We start from the raw sequence: 22,635 nt of genomic DNA on the forward strand, positions 1-22,635 counted from the left end.
TTAATCCTAATTTTCAGACACACACACACACACACACACACCCAGGAAGCAGCCCGTAGCAGCTCTCTAACTCCACCTATATTCTGTTAGGTGAACAGGAGCATCAGGGTGAAAGAAACTCTGCCCATTTACTTCCGTCTACACAGAGGATCGAACCCGGACCCTTAGGACTACTAACGAAGAGCGCTGTCCACTCAGCCGTCAGGCCCCCCTGACCATAATTTATTTATTTATTTATTTATTTATTTATTTATTTATTTATTTATTTATATATATACAAGAAGGTACATTGGGTTTGTGAGAATACATTGGAAAGTACAGTATTTACACTCTTGTAAAGCCACTAGTACGCACAGCGTTTCGGGCAGGTCCTTAATCTAACAGATAATTTTAAGTAGGTAATTTCTATCAGAATTGATAAATGACAAAGATACATTGCAAGAGAAAATGAGATGAGAGAGCTTAGTAAGTATATTAAAGCACATTGTTATATTAAAGCTCTGATTGGTTACATTGACAGCTTGATTAGTAATTTAAACATGACATGTGGAGACAAGCAAAAAAAATTGACAAAAAATTGACATGTGGAGACAAGCATGTGGCTTCTCACTTTGTTTTAAATAATTAATATTACATTTTAGGCGTTTACCCTTAATACATATTATTATATACGAGTATAACTATCATTGTAAATGGCACATTCCCTGTGGTGCAGTGGTAAGACACTCGCCTGGCGTTCCGCGAGCTCTTTGGCCTGGGTTCGTATCCTGGCCGGGGAGGATTGACTGGGCACCGATCCTTCACTGTAGCCTCTGTTCACCCAACAGTGAAATAGGTACCTGTTAAACGATTTGGCGGGTCGTATTCTGGGGAAAATTAGGATTAAGGACCTGCCTGAAACGCTATGCGAGCTAGTGACTATACAAGAATTTAACAACTCTTGTATATATATATATATATATATATATATATATATATATATATATATATATATATATATATATATATATATATATATATATATATATATATATATATATATATATATATATATATATATATATATATATATATATATATATATATATATATATATACATAAAAAATTGAAATTGAAATTGAAATTGAAATAAGTTTATTGAGGTAAACTTAAAAAATAGAAGTCAAGTGTTATGAACGCTGGCGGCGGCGTTCTTGTAACGTCTGGATTATATCCTTCACATATCTCAACTTTATTTAATAACTATATGCCTGTTAAATAGAAGATTTAAAAAAAATAATAGCATTTTATTGTGGTTGTTAATATTGAGCAATGATATATATATACGAAAACGTACTAATTTTGTGTCAGAAATGGTAAATATTTACATGTTGTGGAGCTGTGTCCGGAGGCTGGCCCCGGCCGCTCTCTTCACTCACTTCTTAGGCAATTTACTCACCTTGTACGCCAGTTTACTCACCTCTGTGTAGACATGGATATATATAACAATCGTGAGTATTAAAACAAGCAGTCATCAGGTGAATATTTATATATATAGTGCATATATAAGGCTTTTGTCCCTGTGGAACCGCCTACCCGCTGAAGCCGTAAATACCAAAATTCTTCAGTCTTGAAATCCAGCTAGGAAAAAAAAAATGAGGACAAATGAGGCCTTTGACAAGCCGCTGGCTTGCTATCCTATTCGAGGCCACTAGAGTGTTAGTGGCCTTCTAGGTAAATTTAGGTAAATATTTTTCTGTACTGTGATGGTAATCACTTGTCAGTTAGGTTAAGCAGCATTGGGTCTGGTCAGCACGGGATGGGTGACAGCCTCACCATTAGAACCTTATACTCCATATCACGTATGTGAGACTACACTTGTAGTATGCAGCTCCAGCCTGGAGGTCATATCTTCTGACGAATAAGACGAAGCTTGAGAAGTTGCTAAGGTATGCCACTAGACTAGTACCAGAACTAACAGTTAGGAGTTACAAGGACAGGCTGTGTGAACTGCATTTCACGTTGCTGGAAGACAGAAGAGCTCTGGGAGACATGATCACCACATACAAAAATTCTCAGGGAAATTGACAGGGTAGAAAATGACAAATTATCATATGGGGGTGAGAGGGGTGTGTCTGCATAAGAGGACACAGGTGGAGACTGAGTACCCAAATGAGCTACAGAGACATTAGAAAAAACTTTTTCAATGTGAGAGTAGTTAATAAATAGAATGCATTAGAAAGTGATGTGGTGGAGGCTGACTCCATACACAGCTATACAGGTAGGGTAAGTTAGGTTAAGGATTTTGTTTCCCTGGTTCTTGCTTGCCCCTTTAGATCAACAAAAATGTTCTTTGGAGCAGTGTCTTTGTTCCCTTGTTCCAAAAATTATTTGTCTCGGGTTGTCTGCAGTGTCATTAAGTTTAGCCAGCAAGAGGTTTACCCTCATGCTTATGGTGCGTAGACATTTGCATCTTTGCTGCCTTTGAGAATATGTCTTGCCCTGATATATTGGACTTGGGGGAGGTGTGTCTTTTTTTTTCTTTTTGTCTCCTCCTCCTGTCAGCTCTAGACTGACTGTAAGAGATCATCGAAGCCTGCAGCTCGTGGTGCTGCCACCTAGTGGTGGTTGGGTACTACTAGAATGGCTTGACTACTAGGTTGCTCATTTTTCTGAATTGTTTTGATTACCTGGCTGTTGTCTGTATTGTTTCATCGTACCATTTTGATTGGTATTTCCTCGATTAGAGTGATCTTGAGCCCTCTGCTCTCGGTGCCTCTGTGAGAGAACCAGGTTTTGGCTTCTGGTCTTGTAAGTTTAAAAAGTTTAAAAACTTGTAAGGGCCTCTGTGGTCCTAAAAGAGAGAAGCATGTCATTACTCTCTTTCTCTGTAAGTTTTAAATAAGTTGGTTCTGGTGGAACCTTCGTTAGGTTTTGTTTTGAATTTATCGTGTTTTTTGGTTAGGCTTTTTTGAAGATTTTGTGTAGATTAGGGTTGGTATCTCAGAAGGGTTACTTGATTTAGTTTTAATTTGAGGGGATTATATTATTAATATCTGATGAATTTGTTGAGGACAGGTTCAAAGACTCAGGGTATCTGCCAGCGAGGTAGTCACCTTATGGTCATCATATCAGTCATGAGTGTGACTGTAGTAATAATACTAGTATTAATTTTTTTAATAAAATACATATAGTATAAGAACTTATTAGTTATTTATTTGTAGGTACAGAGGATGCATATTAAATAAAATCATTGTTAATGCAATGCTTTTCAACATAAGTTTTAAAATTTTAAAGCCATTTATATAACACATAAATGAATAATTACCTGAATAAATATCTTATGCAGTATATTTAGTAGCACAGTGGTCTACATCTTCGGCTTACAATCGAGATACCTGGATAACCCGTGCACAAGACAAAAGTAGTTGGGCATGTTGCCTTTCCCTTAATACCAGTGTTCACCTAGTAATAAAATAGGTTGGGTTATTGCTGTGGGTTGCATCCTGGGAAGGTTACTAGTGGGCCAAGGAGGACCATACACCTGATGCGTCTTCACTTAGTAGTAAAATAGGTATCCGGGAACAAGGCAACTATTGTAGAATAGCTCTTGGGGAAAGTTCAGTAGTTGGCCTTGGGGTACGGAGGGGACTTTGATGAACTTAAGTCCTGATCATAACAATGGGAATAATTGCCATTCAAAGATGTGTTTTGTTGGGTCATCTTGTTTTTTGTTATGTATCTTTAAGTGTTTATTGGAGTGTGTGTAAATACAGTACAGTATTTCAGAGTAATTTTACCACTTCAGTTCCTCTCAACCTGAAATTTAATGTTTTTGGAAATCATTTTAATTTTATACTTACATTATCTGTTGTTTTTGACTACATATCCCCAATGCTAGGTTAAAAGCTCTCTTTGAATTGCATTTTTATTTTGCCAATTTTTGGATTTACCAGTACTTTTAAGGCTGTTCTAAATTGCTTTTAAGATTTGTTTCTTAAGCATACTGTATTTGGTTTTAATCCAATATTCATATTTCACATTGAATTACTGGTCTGTACGTTACAATATAAAATTAAAATACAGTACAAATTTAACAGGCAACAACTTTTCATTCCAGAATAATGCCCGACTCAAAAAGAACGCCTTCTGCAAGAAGTAATGGAGGCAGTCGCAGAAGACGATGGGAGGTGAAGTCAAAAGAGGCCTTCGAAACTTCCTTGGCTATAGAAATTGAGTCTCCAGAAAACAGAGCACATCATACTAAAAAGGAATGTAGAAAAGAACCATCTACAGAAACCTCAAGGGATAAAAATAACTATTATAATTCATATGGAAAATATCCCAAAGCATCGTCCCCAGAAGCATCAGAGAAAACCAGGGAAGGGAAAGATTGTGATGGCACAGACATTCTTTCATCTAGGATTTCTGCTTTAATTGATGAAGCCAGTGCAAAAGTTAAAGATCCCCAGAGAAAGTCTTCAAAGGATAAACAACAGAAATCTGAATCAAAGGCAGAGGAGGAGAATGAAAGAGAACATAGGTTGAAAGGTACACATGAAAAACGACCAGTTAAAGACAGCGCTACAGAAGCTTATCCCATTGAGAACTTACAAATTATACCTCTGAGAAAAAACGATAAAGCACAGATAATAAATGATAAGTTTGAAACGAAGTCGCTTAAAGTAGCAGCGAGCCCCGAAGGAAAGGGTGGATATGAAGAGGAAAATTACGTGGCCTCGGCACCACCTCTGCCTTCAGATGAGCAAACGACTCCCAAGAATAAGAAACACAAAAAGGAATACGAGTCAAAGCAGTTGATGATCACAGATACAAATGAAGAATCTTATATAAGCCTTCAGTTAAAAGAAATGAGTGATGACATCATAGAAGTGACTAGAGAGGATAAAGATGGTATATTATCAGCACCCAAGCTTTTACTTGCTGCCTCTGCCTCACATCCATCTAGTAACATAAGCACAATATATCAAGAAAGACTGAGTGGCTTTGTGGTGACCAGAAATGAGTTTGCGGGTGTACATAGGAAGAACGAAGATCTGCTTGATGTGAACCAGGTTCCAAGCCGAACCTCTCATGCAGTTTTCCTTCAGGGAGGGTTCAGAACCTTCTCAGTACTATGCCAAGGTCTCCTTGCTGGGATAACTCTAGCTCATTGTCTCTTGGTAAGTAGAATATTTGGTTTGAATAACCTTTACTAACAGAAAGTACTGTATATTAATTTTTTTAGTAAATAGGAAATCAATTTCTTCATATGCATTTTATAGTGCAACGGTTTAGCCCAAGGTTAATGAACGCTAGTGAATTAGTTAAACATTTTATGTAACATAAGTTAAAACTGTCTTCGGTGAACAGAAATGCCTAAGCACTGTAAGCACTACAAGAAAGTTAGTGCTTACAGTGCTTAGGCATTTGCTCCTCAAAATTAACTTACTTTATTGTGACAGAGACAAGGACTGCCCCACAGCCAAGGACAAATGGCTGTATTAGACAAAAAAACAACAGAATTTAATGTATGTTTTAAAGTTATGTTAGAATACTTCGGAATGCCTTGTGAATGAAGAGGTTTGCTGCAGATAACATTTTTATATCTTATGAAATTATTTAAAAATGCCAGAAAAGAAAGCATTTTAACCTGCAGCCATAGATGCAGAAAAAAGATTGAATAAATTTAACATTAACAGTTGCATGAAGGAAATGTAGTGTATAACATTAAGGCAATATTTAAGTTTTGGTAAATTTTGGCTAAATTATTGTGAATAGGAAAAATGGATTAATTTATTATTCATGTTCTGCTAGTTCCTTGAGAGCAGAGTAATAATTGACCAAAAATGAGAGGAAATTTTTCCATTTGCTAATAAGGAATGGCATCATATATGTTAGTTTCTTCCATCTTCTAAAAATAACCAGAAAATTACAATAATGTGAGTCCCATGCAAACATATATTTCCAAGAGTACAATGTAAATACTGTATCTAGCTATTCCTTATGTGTGACCGAAGTATTTAATAAGTCATAAGTGTACAAAAAACGAAAGAAAAACAAGAAGCTACATCATCATTAAGAGGACCATTTTTTTCAGATATTCCTGTTGGAGAGTGACCCTAGTAAGATTCCTGGTCTGTACCCACCAAGCATGACCCACGTCTTCTTTGCTCTCATCATTTTTCTCAGCACCATCTGCCTGGTGTCTGCGTGTGATAGGTACGTATTTCGTTGATCTTGTGTGCGTGAGAGGTAATCTGTTTATATTTGGACAGCTAGTGAAGAAGGCGTGTTAGGAAGATTGCAAAGGGTACATGGCCTTATGTCCTTGTGGAGAGCAAGTTCATGGAGAAACACTGGAGAGTGAAAGGCATGTATGGAGCAGATTCGATTTTCTTGAATGTATAATAATGTAGGTACTGTATATGCCTGGCTTGTGTTCTCATGGTTCAATATATATACAGTACTGTATATAGATGCGGTCACAAATTATAGAGATAGGTGCGAGCCTGATGTATAATAAGATTAAATGGAGTTCTGCACAGTATGTGCAGTACATATACAGAATACAGTACTGTACAGAATGACAACGATTTGTATAGATTATTTGTGAGAAAAGACAAATGTTAAGTTGTTAGTGTTAACTAAAAAGTGCTAGAAGTTGTTGTTGATCTGTTTAAATACTTGGGATGTGTGACCGATTAGAGATAACTTTGTTTAAGCAAAGTTAAGGGTAAAATGAGACATTGAAGGAAAGTGTCTTATACAATGAAAGTTCTGATTAGAAAGGTCAACACAGCAAGAGGTGTTGCCATAGGTGTTTGCATGACATCAACATAAACAATTAAGAATTAGAGGATTACTAATGAACGATGTGAGGAACAATTGTGATGTTGGGAGAGTAGATGAGAATAAGAAATGAAAATGTAATGGACAAATTTGGAATGCAAATATCTATAAACTAGAAGAATGAGGAGATTGTATTGAAATAATTTTGGCGTGATTAATGAAAGAAATGCCAAGAAAAGTGCCAGCCATAGCATGTGAAGAACATTTTAATTTTGTTCTGTATGTGTAGCGAGTTCTAAATCAGATCTTGGCTGCAATTTAAGGGTTGGTATTTTTCCATCCCTCAAAGATGTGTTGAAGATTGCTAAGAGAGGATAACTTAGTAATCGGCATTCTCTCAAGACCCAGGATGATATATTTTTGTGTACTGCTTGTACATGGTTGCAATTGTGAGGGAGTGAGCATATAAACATAAGGGAGTGAGCATATAAATATGAGGGAGTACGTCACCCAATGTCATGAAGCAGGGCATTGCTTCATGGAATCCAATTGGTTGGGAAAATCCCCAATTGGGAAAAATTTGTGCCTGTTTCCCTATTTTAGAAATAGGGAAACTATTCCTTATTGCACAAATAGACTCAAGTATTGGTGGAATCTCATTCAAACTGAACTTGGTTCAACAGAAGTCTAGATGCAACAGAAGAATTATAATTCAGTTTTAGAGTACCTTGTTTATCTAGATTAGGCATCTGAAGAAAAAAATGGAAAATTGGGATTTGTGTTGTCAATAAAAGCAAAAGATTTGTTAATTTAATTTGTAAATTTATATTTTATAAATTTAAAACCTAAAAGGTGTACCACCTCTGGTGCAAGTGTAGGGAACCATAGCCTCGGAGAAGAAAATAAAGATTACTCGGGGAAGACCTCGTGGATCCTCACTGAACACTGATATTTTCTTCTTCTACCACCCCTATTCTTTTAGTGTGTGTGTATATATCTAACTTTATTTTAAAATTTCATTACACAAAAAGGGTTACAACAGTGGTTACATACAAATTACAAGACTACTTGTCGCAGGTTGTATAGCTCCTCCAGCTCCTCAGATGGCAGGCAGGAACCATGGATGCAGTGAGCATTTCCTCTCTGGATCGCCACACTAAGGCACTGAAAGAGAAAACTGGCAGTTCTAGGGTCTCTAGTTGTTTCAATTAGCTTGAACCCCAGCTCCATCAAAAAACTTGCAGCACTTTTACTCCAGGCACCAAGTGACTGAGGCAATGGGGACAAAATTGTAGTGGTGATCAAGGTCTCCGTATTTACGTGACTTGGCTGCTTCCCGGTGATTGGCAGCACCTTCTGCCTGTGCAGCATTGAAGTTAACATAGGTGTTGACTAAAGTTGAAACGCATGTGTAGTATACACCAACTGTCTACCATTCTTCCAGGGGGTTCACCGTGATCCCGTCTGGGCGACCGACAGGCTCATCAGAGTTGCGGGGCATTAGGTAACGGGACTCTCTCTCTACTGGACAACCGGCTGTGGTAAGGCTTCTCTTGATAATGTCGTTAACCTTGCCGTGTCTTGCATACCATCCTCCTGTCCTTTGGCAGAGAAGGCCATGCCGTCCGTACCTGTCGGCCACGGCCTTGCTGCAAATTCATCTGTATTCGGTGTGGATTGGAGCAGCAAGGCGGAGAACCACAGCAATTCTTTAGGGCCTGTAGTGTGAGACGAGTGGCAGTTGCTGACATTGGGGTTGCTAATAGGAAGTCCCCTGCATGGGGAGCTGCTACAGCTCTTAAGTTGGGCAGTATCATTTGGGGGTGTCACAGCTTCTAGTAATGTTGCAGCTTCTTGGTCGGCAATGGGGCGATCCCAGCTGGATTGCTTATGGGCTTCAGAAAGCAGTGGTTGGGGTGCTGGTACTGCGAGAGAGACCCATTTGGTGCGCAGTCTGTAAAGCTGGGATCATGTATCCCTGCCTGTTGAACTAGGTGCTCAGGTAGGATTTCTTTCACCGAGTTGTCAGATAAATTATATATATTATATATATTATATTATATATATGCAGTATATATAAATATATTATTATATAAATTATTATATGTTATATATATAATTTTATAAATGATATATTTTTTTGTGATTTTAGTTCTGTATTAAAATATGCACAAATATATATTTCATCATTTGTGCTAATAAAATTACATTAACTGTGACACAAAACTAATAAAATGTAGACAAATATTTTAATGCAAAGGGAAAGATTTCTGCAATGGCAAACCCTGGTATCAATTAGTTCACTTGAGTAACAGCAGTTGCAACACACCGCTACAGTATGTCTGCATTGAAATGAAATAACAGTAATTTTATTTTATTGATTCAAGAAAAATTATTTACATATACATTTATATGTGTGGTTTCCTCCGAGGCTAAGGGTCCCATTCTTCCAGCCAAGAGGTGGTACTCCCTTCCCTATACATTTTATATACAGGTATTCATTTTTTATTGCTGAATATTTGCAGAAGTGATCTCATTGGGAATGGAGTGTTTTCTGGTCATGGTATTAAGGTACCATGGACCACTGCATTCTACATCTCCTCCTTAGTGCTCTCTTTGGCGGCTATTCGCACTGAAAATGTTCTCATTAACTACAATAGTTATCGAAGCTCAAGTTTTACGGAGAAGGAGGTAAGTTGATTTTTGTGCTTTGAATAAAATATACAATTGACTGAATTAAATATATAATTGGCAGAATAAAATATACGATTATCATATTTGGTTTTTCTTCATAAAACATCAGATAAAGGAGCTGGTGGAGTGGTGGCGATGGGTGTGTGTCGCTCGGTCATCACTAGCACTGTTGGCATGGCTGGCGATGGTTCCTGATCCTCACACTGATGCCCTCCTGGACATGATTCAAGAATTGCACCGTAGTTAAGCCCTATTGCCTCATGCTATAGTAATGCCCTGCATAGAGAGAGAGGTTGCCCGATGAAATTACAAGAGTGTGACATATCTGAGAAAATATCGAGGCCGTATGATGGGATCAAACCCACGTGCCTGGACTGAGGAGCACATTGTAATGGGGTGTTAAATATTAGCACAGTAGCACACTTGCACTGCATTGTACTCTACAATAATTTAGTATGGGCTGAATATTTGTGAAACACATTTGCGATTGGCTCTCTTGACCGTTCAAATCAGAATGTTGTCATTTAGAACGAAGAAATGGCACTTATATGCATGTGTGGGTTGCACATACATGTACAGTGGCAAAGATAATATAAAGCAAATACTATATAAAACAGAACAAAGGGCAGCTGATTTCCAAATGCAGTTCTATATTGTATACACTTGATTGCTTCTGACCCATAGACCTACTATAATACAGTATACACTTGCCTGATTACCTTTAAACCATGCACCTGTAATACAATATACACTTGCGCGATTACCACCGACTCATACACCTACTATGGATGCTAGGACACAGAAGGTGAAAATAAAAACATCAGGCATTTCCTTTCACCTGATGTTGTTCACCTAGCAGTAAATGGGTACATGGGCGTTGGGGTAACTTATATCATGGGGGAAAGTCAGTACTGTAGTTGGCCTAGGAGGACCTCAATAAGCCTAACAAGCTTCCTGCCCCAGACAGTGGGCAAGCTAACCAAGCATCAGCTGGGCAAGTGTTTCAAGCTCCGAACTGCTCTATGAAGGCAGTATCGGCTTGTAAATCAAGTTGAGCCAGAGTCGGTGATCTAAACTTCGATCTTCGTAATTCCTGTCTCATAGGGTGCATAGTGGTGAGTCATAATCCATGAAGGGTTGACCCATCAATACACAATGGCCCCTGTACTGTTTGAGCAACTGGCATGGTGTGTTGTTAAAATACCAGACGCACGTTCTCTGTGATGTGGGCTTCATAGAGAACACGGCTTAGTCGTGTGGACAGCCGTATTTGCCTCCTTTATATATATGCCATTGTAAGTATAAATATGTTCTCTTGTCACTCCTTAGTTATTATAATAGCTGGGGTAGGCAAGTATATCATGAAAATACAACAGAAAAAGTCTAAAATTTGTCTCCGATTCAGGGATATTTCTGTGGAAAAATTTTATGTATTAGTAGATGAATTTTTTGTGGTGCATATAATTTTGTTGCAAATCTCTGATTATATTTCTTGACAGAACAATACATTGTTATAATAGGTATGGAACATTTAGACACTATGCTTCTAAATAATGAGTGAAAAATACATTTAAATTATTATTGTAACGTCATGGTTTTGAGAGCTCGAAGCAAGGCGTGTTACACCAGACTACACCTGACACCCCCTGCTTAGTGTTTAGTCGCATCCTTACAATTTTTGGCAACGTATTGGCAGCAGCTGTCTCTTAAAGTTTTTAGTCTTGCCTAATTTTACAGGAATGTATTTCTGACAGCAATTTATAATGAGTGATGCATGTACAGTATTGTGAATGTGCTTTAAGTCGGCAATTCTGTGGCTGAGTTTCTCTAGTCTGTGATAAGCTCTAGATGAAGCAGCAGAAGGCATCTGTCATTCCTGTGTGACAGGTGTCGGCATTAATAAGATCAGATATGCCTTAAACTTGTCCAAGTGTTCTTGTTCACAGTAAATTTAAGTCGGTTGAGTTTTGTTGGGTTCCCAGCCACATTGGTGTCTCTTTAAATGAGCGTGCGGATGCTGCCGCCAGAGAAGCTGTCCACTCGTGTCCTATCTCTCATAAAGGTATTCCCTATTCCGACTTACCCGGTTATCCATTCCTCCATCCTTACCCGTTGGCAGGCTTGTTGGTCTTCTGTTACTGGTAACAAACTGTGTACTCTTAAGAGTTGTGTGTCCTCGTGGTCGTCGTCCTGCCACCGTAATCGGCGATGGGAAACAGCTCTGGCGAGGTTGCGTATTGGCCATACTCGCTTAACTCATGGTCACTTGGAGTGCCACCCTGCTCCTTATTGTCCAAATTGCATTGTCCCTCTTACGATTGTGCATATCCTTATTGAATGTCCTGACTTCCGGGACGAGCATGTGTCTTGTTTTCCGACCGTCCCCCGCGGTCGCTTGTCCCTCGATAGTATTCTTGGTGACTCGGATACTTTTGATATTGTTCGCCTTATGCGTTTCTGTTCTCATATTGGCATCCTTGGTGATATTTAGCACCCTCTGATTATCCCCCACATTTGAAGGTGCTACATAGCCTTCCCGGTTTGGTGCCTTCTTTTGATAATTACTTACTTTGGATTGGATTTTGGTAAGACTAGCCCCATACATTGTTTAATATACAGTATATTATTTGATCATGACACTCAAAATTAAATCATATGAAGTACATTATGTGTATGTATGAAATGTCTGAAATATTGCTGTGGGTATTTAGATGGTATATGTTCCCTGTGAGGCTAGTGGGCAAAGGAAGTGTTCTGACCTAGTTGTGTTTGCAGGGGTGGGGGGAATGGGGATTGAGATTGAGCTCTGGCTCTTTGGTCCCGTTTCTCGACTGTCAATCAGCTGGTGTACAGGTTCCTGAAACTATTGGGCTCTTATCATATCTGCATTTGAAATTGTGTATTGTCACGTGGGGGGTGGGCCGGGGCTCTGCCAGCACTCGGCTGCTAGGGGCTCAAAAGGCCGAATACTCAGCCCTTCCGACTCCCGGGATTCACCGGAGTCTTCTTGGTCACACAGGAGAGGACCAACAATGCCCACCTCCGCAGGTCTTTGCTTCCACCACAAAAGGGGGTGCCACTGATTCACCCTGGAAGCCCTTCTGTCAAACACGGGGGATACTGTTAACAGTTCCGGCCTAGACCCGTGGAGGAGTGAAGGAAGACTCAGGCTTACCTTATAACAATATCCTCCCTGAATCTTGCCTGCCAGACTATATGGTTGCAGGAACTCCTTTCCCGCCTGTTCTCTATCTTCTTCTTAACAAGGTCGCCAGCTGGGTTATTATATCTGCACCCCAGCAATGCAGTTCAGTGGGTGTATTATATATTGTTTGTAGCCAGAAGATTTCTACTCCCATAGATCTGCTGCTAGACTGTTGGCCCAGGGTACTCTCCCAGGAAGGTCTGTGTGGCTTTGCCTCTCTATAGCCACTACGTCAATAGTTGCCACCATTTAGGCACTGATACTGATCGGATGGCTAAGGGTACACTTTTATGTAAGTCTGTGCTGTCTTTACCACTCTCCAGGCAATAAGAACTTCTATAGAGAACGTTGTGTACCCTAGGTGGTAATATGATAACCTTCGTGTATGCTCATAGAGAAGTGTTATAAATGGAGGCACACTTAAACACAATGATAAAAGTGTGAATTTACTGATGCAAATTACATGATCACACATACAAACACAAGTAATACATGAATATGAAAATAAGGATAATAAGTCTGAAGATCGTCAGCCTCTTCTTCCACGACCTCCAACACTCCTTCAACTGGGCAGAAAGACAGGAGTCCCACACTCTCTCACAGGAGGGCCTCTTCACCACGGCGGCGCCTCTTCTTCACTGTCCTGCCATCAATACACACTGTCCTCTCTGACAGTCCTGGACACAAGCTGCCTAGCAGCCTATTCTACTACTAAAGTATCAATGTCCTGTTGCCACATACATAAGTAACTATTGTGGCCTAACTAGCCTACTCGCACAAGGGGTAATGGGAGGGAAAATGATCTACCTTACATTCCTGGCTCACGACGCCTGTCCCTCGATGGTGTGAGGTTCCCACGCTTCCTTGGGTCGATCCTTGACGATCCAGGACGTTCCACAGGTCCTCAGGTGTCGTGGAGCCTTCGCGTCGTCGTCGTTCCAATCCCTGAGATTCAGCTGCCCCAATCCTGGTTCATGGATGGGCGCTGAGCTAATCACTATTTTTCCCACACTCGCCCCTTCCACGAGGCGTTGCTCCTTGTCCTAGGCACAGTGTCGTCCTTCCAAAACCCTCAGTAGATGTGACCCGGTCACAGCTAGGCTTGCCCGCCACACCTTTTCAGGCCCCCAACGTCCAGCGTCGTCGCCGAATAATTTCCAAGTTTGGCCCTCTTTCGCTCAATAAACTTGGTTCCTTTTTGCTTCCCAGAAGCGCGGGGTCTCCAATATATCCGATGGGCTGCAATAGCCAGCACTAATCCACTAAGAAAGGCTTGTAGAGCCTCTAATCCTTGAGAGCAGACCGAGACGCGTCCTGTCGCTTCCAAAGTCGGGTCAACTCTGACGTTGGCGCCGCCCGGGGCACTCGGTGACGTCACGGCGGGCCCTGATTGGTCGCCCGCGACCTAAGTCGGCCAATCCGCGATCGGCTAGTGTCCCTTCCAAAAGGTCATATTTGCATTAGGGGATACTCTTTCATTTTATATCAGGGCGCCAATTTCCCCTTATTTACAACTTATAATGTAATTTTCTCCTTTAACTGGCAGCCGGTTTGGTCGCCACATATGTCAATAGACTCCCTGAACCTCAGAGAATCAGCAGGGAGAGCTGATATGACTCTTAAAGCAGGCAAATGAAAAAAATAGGAGAGGGCACCGTAACAGTATGGAGTCTGCCTCAGTCACATCACTACCTAATGCATTCCATTTGTTAACTACCCTGAATTGAAAAAATTCTTTCGAATATCTATTTCTCATTTGAGTACTAAGCTTCCATCTGTGTTCCCTTGTTTAAGTGGTTGGACACAATTCCTTACCTCCCCCCCATCCTATCCCAAATCTTTATCCCTGATTCCTTCTAATAGTTTGTCTTTGTTAACCCTGTCAGTTCGTGTGAGAATTTTGTAGGTGGTGATCATTTCTCCCCTAACTCTTCTGTCTTCCAGGGATGTGAGGTTTAGTTCCCATAGCCTTTCCTAGTAACTCATACCTCTCAGCTCTGGGACTATTCTGGTGACATACCTCTGAATCTTCTGTGGGACTATTCTGGTGGCATACCTCTGAATCTTTTGTGGGACTATTCCGGTGGCATACCTCTGAATCTTTTGTGGGACTATTCTGGTGGCATACCGCTGAGTCTTCTGTGGGACTATTCTGGTGGCATACCACTGAATCTTTTGTGGGACTATTCTGGTGGCATACCGCTGAGTCTTCTGTGGGACTATTCTGGTGGCATACCGCTGAGTCTTCTGTGGGACTATTCTGGTGGCATACCTCTGAATCTTCTGTGGGACTATTCCTGTGGCATACCTCTGAATCTTCTGTGCAGGTTTCCTGTAATGCTAGTGGGTGATGGTGGTATATGCTCCCTGTGATGCTAGTAGACGATGGTGTATATTTTTGTGTATCTGTTGTCCGTGTTTTTGGACTGCATTTCCAGGGAGCTTTGCGGTATGATTAGTTTGCCATATTCAAGTGAAGCCTGGGTTATAATGATGATGGCGATGACTTTGAAAGTACCTTCTGCACGTAGTAGTGTGTTAGCAAACTTTTCCCATTTATTGACATGTTCATAAAGTACTTTGTGATTGTGACAAAATTTTAAATGACAATCATTCATTCCTGCACACAAATTGTTCCATTATTGCCTTATTAATTTTATTTCATGTACTGTACTATGTAATATTTGTGCACGAGTGTTTCGTGGCAAAAAGAATACACTACAGTAGATGGTTTCACTAAATGGCATTAAATCATTTAGTAGTGTGTGTGTGTTCATAATTATGTGATATGATGTGGATAGTGGAGTACTGACTGAGGTGGTAAATGAATGGATCCACTGATCTGGCCAGCAAGAAGAGTCAGCACCTCCACAGGCATCTTGCACAGAGAAAAATATATTTTGGCAAATGTAGTTTTGCTCAAAATGTTTGCACAGTGACGTGTTTACTTTTAGAAATATTAAAATGACAGATCTATAGATATTGTTAACGGCTTGTAGAATTGATTCAGATTGTGAAACTAGTTGTTTTATATGAAAAATATATTTTATCTGGAATGGATGTTTTATTTATTGTTGCACTATATGAAATGAACTTGATTTTCACCAGTCTCTTATTTAAAGGCTGAGTTGTATTTTTTTCAAGTGTTGTTGTGTTGTGTGTTGTTGTGTTCCCAAGCTCGAAAAGTACGAAGGTGGCTCATCATTTCTGATAGGGAGGCCTCAAGTGGGCCCCTTCCCCTTCCCCCATTGCTATGTGCTGGTCAATGCCATGCTGTTAGGGAATGTCACCAGTCCTCTGAGACACCCTCGATGGGAGTTGGGATCAGAATCTGGCCCAATAAATGTGGCGACATGAGTAGGGGACCACTGCAAGGCTAAAAGTAATTTCTGGCAGATGATGAAGTCACCATTGGTGATCAAACCAATCAGAAGATGAAGAAACGACGAAGTAACCATTGGTGCTGTAATGCAACTACTGAGCCTACTGCACCCACCTGCCAAGGCCATCAATTACTTACCTGGTCACACCATAGCCACTGCTTATCTTTCTATAGTTTTTAATTTACGGCTTAATGATGTTGGTGCTCTCTGGAACCTATGTTCGTCCAGGAGCCATTCCTTTAATTGGAGGGCTCCTATGGGCTCCTTCTTGCTATCAACCTGCATGATGCCACCCAGTTTGAATCTTACCTGCTCCTTGAGAGTCAAGTTCAAGTTCAAGTATGTTTATTGAGATAAGAAAGAAATACATCTCAAAGGGATAGAGTAACTTAGGCTATTTCTACCCCCCCCCCCCTCTACTTCAAGTCCCTCAAGGGGCACACAAATTCAGTGAGTACAAATAGACAAATAACATTACAAGAATTCCATTTAAAATTGCAGGTTAATATAGTAAGCACAGCATATAATTGTTACACTGTTTGGGACAAAATTCTTGTAACTCCTAAGTATACTGTCTATCATACCATTATCATACATCCAAACAATTTGATGTGGTACACTACGTATTTCCTTATTTCTATAGTTATCAGCTGTTAATTGCTGGTGTTGAATTTTTTATGTGTAGTGCCTCACTAATGTCGAGCCGCCTGCTATCACTGTACCTATCGATAATTTCTGTGTTGTTTGTTAAGATTTCTCTGGTGTTAAGATTTCACCAGTTTTTTGAAAGAGCTAGGGTCCAATCTAATTGAAACAACTAGAGACCCTAGAGCCGCCAGTTTTCTCTTAAAGCGCCTTAGTGTGGCGATCCAGAGAGGAAATGCTCATTGCATCCGTAGTTCCTGCCGGTCATCTAAGGAGCTGGAGGAGCTCTACAACTTGTGACAAGTAGTCTTGTATCTTGCATGTAACCAAGGTTGTAACCCTTTTTGTGTAATGAAGTTTTAAAATATATAATATATATATATATATATATATATATATATATATATATATATATATATATATATATATATTTATATATATATATATATTTATATATATATATTTATATATATATATATTTGCAAACAAGCCTGAATGGTCCCCAGGACTATATACAGCTGAAAACTCACACCCCAGAAGTGACTCGAACCCATACTCCCACAACTGGTATGTACAGGGACGCCTTAATCCGCTTGACCATCACGACCGGACATAAGGAAGTGATAGCCGAGGCTATATGAACCACTTCCCCGCCGGCACTCGGATGGTAATCTTGGGCATAGCATTTTATCAAATCACCTCATTCTTTGGGGCACACGTGAGGAACACAAATGCAAACAAGCCTGAATGGTCCCCAGGACTATATACAACTGAAAACTCACACCCCAGAAGTGACTCGAACCCATACTCCCACAACTGGTATGTACAGGGACGCCTTAATCCGCTTGACCATCACGACCGGACATAAGGAAGTGATAGCCGAGGCTATATGAACCACTTCCCCGCCGGCACTCGGATGGTAATCTTGGGCATAGCATTTTATCAAATCACCTCATTCTTTGGGGCACACGTGAGGAACACAAATGCAAACAAGCCTGAATGGTCCCCAGGACTATATACAACTGAAAACTCACACCCCAGAAGTGACTCGAACCCATACTCCCACAACTGGTATGTACAGGGACGCCTTAATCCGCTTGACCATCACGACCGGACATAAGGAAGTGTCCGGTCGTGATGGTCAAGCGGATTAAGGCGTCCCTGTACATACCAGTTGTGGGAGTATGGGTTCGAGTCACTTCTGGGGTGTGAGTTTTCAGTTGTATATAGTCCTGGGGACCATTCAGGCTTGTTTGCATTTGTGTTCCTCACGTGTGCCCCAAAGAATGAGGTGATTTGATAAAATGCTATGCCCAAGATTACCATCCGAGTGCCGGCGGGGAAGTGGTTCATATAGCCTCGGCTATCACTTCCTTATGTCCGGTCGTGATGGTCAAGCGGATTAAGGCGTCCCTGTACATACCAGTTGTGGGAGTATGGGTTCGAGTCACTTCTGGGGTGTGAGTTTTCAGTTGTATATAGTCCTGGGGACCATTCAGGCTTGTTTGCATTTGTGTTCCTCACGTGTGCCCCAAAGAATGAGGTGATTTGATAAAATGCTATGCCCAAGATTACCATCCGAGTGCCGGCGGGGAAGTGGTTCATATAGCCTCGGCTATCACTTCCTTATGTCCGGTCGTGATGGTCAAGCGGATTAAGGCGTCCCTGTACATACCAGTTGTGGGAGTATGGGTTCGAGTCACTTCTGGGGTGTGAGTTTTCAGTTATATATATATTTATATATATATTATATATATATATATATATATATATATATATATATATATATATATATATATATATATATTTATATAATATATAATATATATATTATATATATATATATATATATATATATATATATATATATATATATATATATATATATATATATATATATATATATATATATATATATGTATATAATATACATAGGGGGACTACATACAATTGGGGGACCTTTGACAAGCCGCCGGCTCCCTGTCCTCGTCGAGGCCATTAATACTAGTGGCCCCAAAATATGTAAATTCAGGTAAATGCATAGCCAAAAACAACAAATGTGTGTTAAACAATATTAAATCATACTAATAGTCGGTTGCCTTGCAGATGTATTTATTAATCAAAATTGACGCATTAGCATCGGCAATTTTTTTTTTTTTATTTTTAGTTTTATTTTGATTTTTTGTTGCCTCTGTGGAGGATGAAGGGTAAGGATCCCTATATCGAACACCTTTTCCCCCTGTCGTGATTTTCTACCATTTATTATCCTCGAAGTTTGTCTTGAGTAGTCATCTATTTAATGACTACATAGCATTTAGGTCATAAATAATTGGGTAATTTCCGCTTATTGATGTATTTTATATTTAGCCTCGTTTGTTATATTTAGGTAGCCTCGTGTGTAATATTTAGGTAGCTTCGTGTGTTATATTTAGGTAGCCTCGTGTGTTATATTTAGGTAGCCTCGTGTGTTATATTTAGGTAGCCTCGTGTGTTATATTTAGGTAGCCTCGTGTGTTATATTTAGGTAGCTTCGTGTGTTATACTTAGGTAGCCTCGTGTGTTATATTTAGGTAGCCTCGTGTGTTATATTTAGGTAGCCTCGTGTGTTATATTTAGGTAGCCTCGTGTGTTATATTTAGGTAGCTTTGTGTGTTATATTTAGGTAGCCTCGTGTGTTATATTTAGGTAGCCTCGTGTGTAATATTTAGGTAGCCTCGTGTGTTATATTTAGGTAGTCTCGTGTGTTATATTTAGGTAGCCTCGTGTGTTATATTTAGGTAGCCTCGTGTGTTATATTTAGGTAGCCTCGTGTGTTATATTTAGGTAGCCTCGTGTGTTATATTTAGGTAGTCTCGTGTGTTATATTTAGGTAGCTTTGTGTGTTATATTTTGGTAGCCTCGTGTGTTATATTTAGGTAGCTTTGTGTGTTATATTTAGGTAGCCTCGTGTGTTATATTTAGGTAGCCTCGTGTGTAATATTTAGGTAGCCTCGTGTGTTATATTTAGGTAGTCTCGTGTGTTATATTTAGGTAGCCTCGTGTGTTATATTTAGGTAGCCTCGTGTGTTATATTTAGGTAGCCTCGTGTGTTATATTTAGGTAGCCTCGTGTGTTATATTTAGGTAGTCTCGTGTGTTATATTTAGGTAGCTTTGTGTGTTATATTTTGGTAGCCTCGTGTGTTATATTTAGGTAGCTTTGTGTGTTATATTTTGGTAGCCTCGTGTGTTATATTTAGGTAGCCTCGTGTGTTATATTTAGGTAGCCTCGTGTGTTATATTTAGGTAGTCTCGTGTGTTATATTTAGGTAGTATCGTGTGTTATATTTAGGTATAGCCTCGTGTGTTATATTTAGGTAGCCTCATGTGTTATATTTAGGTAGCCTCGTGTGTTATATTTAGGTAGTCTCGTGTGTTATATTTAGGTAGTCTCGTGTGTTATATTTAGGTAGTATCGTGTGTTATATTTAGGTATAGCCTCGTGTGTTATATATAGGTAGCCTCGTGTGTTATGTTTAGGTAGCCTCGTGTGTTATATTTAATTGACTGATATGGCGTATTTAGATGATATTGTTTTTAATTTGATTTAATAATAGATTAAATGAGTGACATACTGAATACACAACCCGCACTGCCTTGAAAGTATCTTCTTGAGGTTATCTTGAGATGATTTCGGGGCTTTTTAGTGTCCCCGCGGCCCGGTCCTCGACCAGGCCTCCACCCCCAGGAAGCAGCCCGTGACAGCTGACTAACACCCAGGTACCTATTTTACTGCTAGGTAACAGGGGCATAGGGTGAAAGAAACTCTGCCCATTGTTTCTCGCCGGCGCCTGGGATCGAACCCAGGACCACAGGCTCACAAGTCCCGCGTGCTGTCCGCTCGGCCGACCGGCTCCCGACTCGGTATATATATTGTTATGGTCCTGCATGTATCTGGTTGTTGGAAAGGTCTTATCTCCACATGAATATGTGTAATTACAGTTCCCGATACCACAATCGGGTTCTTTCTCGGCTAACAATCGGGAATTCGAGGTTCGAATCCTCGAATACAAAAATAGTCGGGAGCGTTTCCTATCACCTAATGTGGCTGTTCACTTAGTAGTGAATAGGTACCCCATGAGTTAGTCAGCTGTGAGGTTACATCCTAGGGTAGATCAGTAACTTGACCTTTCGGATAGATCTTGATATAATCCTAGTATGTATATTCGAGACTTATGTCAACTCTCATACCAGGCACGGTTGAGGGCCACAGGACTAACAACACAGCAAACTAGACATGATAGGGCTGATCTCATCGAAACTTACAATACTGAATAATTTGAAGGATGTTGATCCTTGTGTATAAATGAAAACCTGCTCCCAGTATACACTAATATAAGCGTTATACGACAAAGAGTGCTGGGAAGACGGGATGCCATGAGCATAGCTCTCATCCTGTAACTACACTTAGGTAATTACACACACCATTGGTACGAGCCTGACCTCTAGCTGCAGGGAGGAGGAAGTTTGGTACATACATGAGTGTGTGTGATCACTAGGGTCAGGTGGCATGGAGGAAGTTGTTGTTACTATAGATTCAGCTACTCGGAACAAATTCCAAGTAGCACGGGCTATGGCGAGCCCGCGGCGGACCCACCCGGCACAGGAGCGGTGCTGAGGTCAGCCCGTAAAATGGATGGAGGAAGGTGATCGATGGTGTGTGTAGTGAGGTAGCCAGAGTGACCCGCCGTCAGTAGCGCCCCCGGCGTCTCCCTCGTCGCCTGCCACAGGCTGCTGCTCTTCCCTGTTCGAGTCCCATCAACACCCCTCTCATTACCCCATAACACCATCTCTGTGAAACAAAAAGTCGCCCTCACACCCATGGAATCCAGGGTTCGAGACCCCATACAGTCCAAGTGAATGGAATGGACCGTCTCTGTAATGTCCTTTCCGGGTCATTAGGGAACTCTCACCCATGGGGTCCAGGGTTCGAGACCCCATACAGTCCAAGTGAATGGAATGGACCGTCTCTGTAATTTCCTTTCCGGGTCGTTTGGGAACTAACGAGCCAAAATATGTACTTGTCTTAACTGCCTGGAGTAGAAGGCTTGTAAGACACTGTTTTCTTGACGTAAACACTGTTTTGGTTCCTCTAATAGTGAACAAATATCTGCCAATATACGGATTTGTTGGCTTTATTGGACATTAAGCCTTAATCAGCAAGTCTTGGTGGAAGGCGATGTAGGCTTATATCACCACTGCTGCAGGTAAGTCTTGTTTTATATATAACTACCATATATGTACATGTATAGATGCTTACATTGATATGACGGTGAATCAACATTGATGTGACAGTAAATCAACATTGATGTGACAGTAAATCAACATTGATGTGACAGTAAATCAACATTGATGTGACAGTAAATCAACATTGATGTGACAGTAAATCAACATTGATGTGACAGTAAATCAACATTGATGTGACAGTAAATCAACATTGATGTGATAGTGACAACGTTGGTCTGACAATGAATCATCAATGATGCAGCTGTCAGCATTGTTACACTGATGTATGTGACGAGAAATGGAGAAGGCGCCAAGCCATTACGCCTATATAGCTCTGGGAAGGAGTCAGGATAAGCATTTAGGATGGGACAGGAGGGGGGGGGGGGGGAGGAATGGTGCCCAACCACTTATGGACGGTCGGGGATTGAACGCCGACCTGCAGGAAGCGAGACCGTCGCTCTACTGTCCAGCTCAAGTGGTTGAACACATACAGAGAACGCCACTTTTGGCCGTGTTCACTCACAGGGTTCACACAACTACTTGTAATAACCGTGGTTTGGTGAGAGTTATGGCTTCTTGCGCTCAATTTACGCTAGGCTTTAATAATTTTCCAATTAAATATATAGACTAACAAGTAACTAATTGTATGAATGTAAATAATTCATACAAGTGA

General features: G+C 40.4%; 2 protein-coding genes across 5 annotated transcripts in view; both read left to right on the top strand.

The window, feature by feature from the left end:
• The first annotated feature begins 1,363 nt into the window (after positions 1 to 1,363).
• On the top strand, positions 1,364 to 15,727 carry LOC123763188 (uncharacterized). Its single transcript, XM_045750209.2, has 5 exons — positions 1,364 to 1,491; positions 4,101 to 5,163; positions 6,081 to 6,202; positions 9,298 to 9,463; positions 9,576 to 15,727. Exons 2-5 carry the CDS (start codon positions 4,105 to 4,107, stop codon positions 9,711 to 9,713), a joined length of 1,485 nt encoding a protein of 494 aa, XP_045606165.2. The 5' UTR covers positions 1,364 to 1,491; positions 4,101 to 4,104; the 3' UTR covers positions 9,714 to 15,727.
• Positions 15,728 to 21,257: 5,530 nt separating this feature from the next.
• LOC123763322 (TOG array regulator of axonemal microtubules protein 1) overlaps positions 21,258 to 22,635 on the top strand; it is a 113,150-nt gene continuing 111,772 nt past the window's right edge. For all 4 annotated transcript variants that reach the window (XM_069303113.1, XM_069303116.1, XM_069303114.1 and 1 more), the window contains exon 1: positions 21,258 to 21,943. The gene's annotated coding sequence lies outside the window, so the exon portion shown is untranslated. The remainder of the gene's footprint in view (positions 21,944 to 22,635) is intronic.

The sequence above is a fragment of the Procambarus clarkii genome, chromosome 49, assembly GCF_040958095.1.
Source record: "Procambarus clarkii isolate CNS0578487 chromosome 49, FALCON_Pclarkii_2.0, whole genome shotgun sequence".
Classification (NCBI taxonomy): domain Eukaryota; kingdom Metazoa; phylum Arthropoda; class Malacostraca; order Decapoda; family Cambaridae; genus Procambarus; species Procambarus clarkii.